General features: G+C 35.9%; 1 protein-coding gene across 1 annotated transcript; it reads left to right on the plus strand.

Annotated features, from left to right (window-relative positions):
• Nucleotides 1-1717: 1717 nt before the first annotated feature.
• LOC108224818 (GATA transcription factor 5) lies at nt 1718-3432 on the plus strand. The gene is made up of 3 exons (XM_017399548.2): nt 1718-1926; nt 2026-2331; nt 2583-3432. Exons 2-3 carry the CDS (start codon nt 2035-2037, stop codon nt 3210-3212), a joined length of 927 nt encoding a protein of 308 aa, XP_017255037.1. The 5' UTR covers nt 1718-1926; nt 2026-2034; the 3' UTR covers nt 3213-3432.
• The last annotated feature ends 401 nt before the right edge of the window (nt 3433-3833 follow it).

Consider the following 3833-nt stretch of genomic DNA (forward strand, 5'->3'; position numbering starts at 1 on the left):
CAAAACATGAACAATATTATGTCGTGAAAGGTGATCTCTTGCGATATTTACCATCATGCCATATTTGATGCAAGCCATACAGATCACCCAAAATATCATGTAACACCTTGAAAACGTTACCGAAACCCATAACAAGACACACAGAAAACATCAAAACAAACACAAACATCCCAAAAAGATGGGCACAACCTTGATGACAAGGTACTCAACAAGAACTTAACCAAAAGGATTAGATCTTGGTTTTATTGATAAAACTGATAAATATAAGAGAAGATGGAAGATCGAAGATGATTAATCAGGAGAGAGGATGAATGATGAAGAGCGGAGAAGTGGCGGCTAGAATCTTGGAGGTCGACTCTCAAAACTGCAAAACCAAATTTTGAGAGAGTTATATATATAGTTAGTTTAGGTATTTAAGTGTCCACATATTGATCAATATTATGAATATTTCTTACTTTTAAAATTATTCTTCGCTTTATTCTTCATCCTTCTTTTATCTACTCTTCATTAATAATCAAACTTTCTTCATTTTCTCTTTTAAATAAAATATTTTGTTTAGTTTTTAAAATAAAATAAATTATTTATTTTCATAACAATATATAAAAGGTAGCGTCCAATTATTTACATCGAAGAGTTATACAAATTTTACATTTATCTTTCATTAAGTATTTTGTTAAATGACAAAAAAAAGGAGCACCTAGAATTATGATATATTATTAAAAGTGTACACTTTTTTTTAATATTTTGGTATTAAACCGTAACCAAACCGAACCAATCCGTTAAGAATCGGTTCGGTTTGGATTAGTTTTAGAACATTCGATTTGGATATAGTTTGTAAATTTTCAAAACCGAAAAATACAGTTTGGTTCAGTTTGGTTCAGTTTGAACTTCCAAACCCGTCCAAACCGAATTGTGCTCACCCAAGAAGTAATCATAAAGACATACGTAGGGATGGGCATTAATCCCGACCCGCCCGATCCCGACCCGATCCCCGCACCGAATGGTGCGGGGATTCGGGGATTTTTTCGGGTACGGGCCGGGGAACGGGGATGACTTTGAAAAAAAATCGGGGATCGGGTCGGGTACGGTTTTTCACATTCCCCCGGCCCGATCCCCGAACCCCGACCCGATTTTCCCCGATTGTCGACCCGATCCCCGATCCGATTATTATATTATATATTATATATTATATATTATATAAATATATACATATATATTATAATCATTTATTAACATGTTTATATACCTCTTTAGGTCAACTTCAGTCATGGATTTTCACATGTTTATAATCATTTATTAACATGTTTATATACCTCTTTAATATAATTAAATTTATTGAAATAAAATTTAATACTTATTTCTATTAACATAAGTCTTAAAAATAAAAAGGTCATAATTAAATCATTCAAGATCTGTTTATTAAAATGATTAGGTATTAATTAGACATATTAGAAACTAATCGTAATTATGAATTTAAGTATTTAAAAAGAAATTTTAACTTAAATTAAAAATCCCCGAATCACCGCGGGTATCCCCGAATCCCGATCGGGCCGGGGATGGGGATCGAAAAATAATCCCCGATGGGGATCGGGCCGGGGATGGGGATTGAGTTTGGATTCGGGGATCGGGGCCGGGTATAGCAATCCCCGACCCGAAGGGGCCCGATGCCCATCCCTAGACATACGGAAAATTAAGGGGGAAAAAAGGAAAAAGAGAAGGGAAAAACGCATCAAATCAATCCACCAGTTTCTCCCACGAAGCAGGCCTAAATTGAGTGCTTTAATACAAAAAAACACACTTGCTGTCCCTTTTCTTTTATTATTATTACTATTCTTCATCCCTTCTTTACCTTCCATCCATCCCATTACCCCCACTCTCTGCAACATCTTTCTCTCTCCTCAATCCTCTTCTTTCCGTCTACAACAGGTACACATGATAACATATGTTCCTTACAAACGTTTGTTGTATCTAATTATATTGTACACAACTTCTTGTTAGTTGTTGTAATTGATAGATTTGTTACAGGCTAAACAAATGGAGTACTGCATGGAAGCTAGGGCTCTGAAGTCGAGTTTGTTGTCCCAGGTGGCCATGAAATCAAGCACTCAACAAGTTTTTATTGCTGATGATGACGTTTGGTGTGTCACGGGACTTAACAACGTTACTTGTGACGATTTCTCTGTTGATGATCTTCTTGATTTCTCCGACAAGGATTTCAAGGAAACTTTTGAGGAGAAACACTCGTCTGTTTCTGTTGATGATGATAATAATTCTTCTAACTCGGCCAATTCTCCGACTTCCGCTGACTTTGCCGGCCAACTCACTGTTCCGGTAACCATTTCACCTTTCTATTTTAAAAAAAATATATATATCTTGAGAGTATTACATGTTATAAATGCTAGGTACCCCAAATAATGTTTTGGGAATTTGGTTAGTTCATCTCATACTAATAATAGTATGCACATCAATCATCCCGTTAAAATTAGTCGTCTGTATGTCACGTCATTTGGTAACAGAATTTGGATTATGTAATCCAAGAATGGTTTTTGAATTTGTGTTAATTCAAACGTTTGATAATACAGGTTGATGAAAAGGAGAATCTGGAGTGGTTATCTCAATTTGTCGATGATTCTGTTTCCGGGGTGTCTCTGTTGTGCTCCGCCGGCGGCCACCGGTCTGAACAGGACCGGAAGAGATTCACGGTTCTGGACTTGCCGAACCCGGTTCATAAAAAACCGAGGACTAAACGGTTCAGGACAATTGGCAAAGCATGGTCCCATGGACTACTTTTCCTCACCATGTCGTTTTCAACTTCCATGTGTTCTTATCAGGATTCAACACCTTCGTATCCGGTCCAAGTCATGGACTCATTCGGTTCTGTTCAAAAACCGCCGGCCAAGAAACCAAGAAAAGTCACAGCTGGCGAGAGTAGTTTCAGTGGGCCCCAGACGTTTCGAAGATGTAGTCATTGTCTTGTTCAAAAGACCCCACAGTGGAGGACCGGTCCGCTGGGTCCAAAAACACTTTGTAATGCTTGTGGTGTGCGGTTCAAGTCCGGTCGGCTCTTCCCGGAGTACAGACCCGCCTGTAGTCCCACTTTCTCCGGCGATGTTCACTCCAACAGTCACCGGAAGGTGTTGGAAATGCGCCGGAAAAAGGAGACGGTGGAAAAAGTGGAGACCCGGTTCATGCCCATGGTTCGTAGTTTTTAAGTAGTTAGTTAGAGTTAGATGGCAGACCGGTTTAGTGCTTGATCCTTCCAGGTTTAATGTGTACAATTTTGGTGTTTCTGTTGGCAGGTTTCAAAGTCTTGGCTATGTAACTTAGGTCAGGGAGGTTAATCTAGGATTAAGTTTGCATTAATCTCTAGGGTTTCTAAATATTTATATTTAAAAATATTTATATTTAAATGAAGGTAGTTTTATATATAAATGATCGATTTATATCACTTGTACAGTTGTACTACAAACTCTGAGAGACTAAAAAACATTATTCAACATGTTTAAATTTTATTTTATTAAATAAAACAAGTAATATAGTTTTAAATTAAAAATGTGTTTAAATAGTTATGATTTATAAAATATATTACATTTTATTTACAAAACCTCCTTTTAGAAAGAATGAAAAAAAATTATATTCTAGTTACAAAACCTATTTTTATGTGATTTTACATTCCCTTCCGAACATAAAAAGGAACATTGCGTGACATATTTTATTTACAAAACTTTATTATTTTTAATGAAATTTGAACATTTAAAAATATCATTTAGATTTTGTATATCATTTATATTATATTATATATTTTATTATTAGTATTTAATCTTAACCGTTTA

The sequence above is a fragment of the Daucus carota genome, chromosome 6 (assembly GCF_001625215.2).
Source record: "Daucus carota subsp. sativus chromosome 6, DH1 v3.0, whole genome shotgun sequence".
In the NCBI taxonomy this organism is placed as follows: Eukaryota; Viridiplantae; Streptophyta; class Magnoliopsida; order Apiales; family Apiaceae; genus Daucus; species Daucus carota.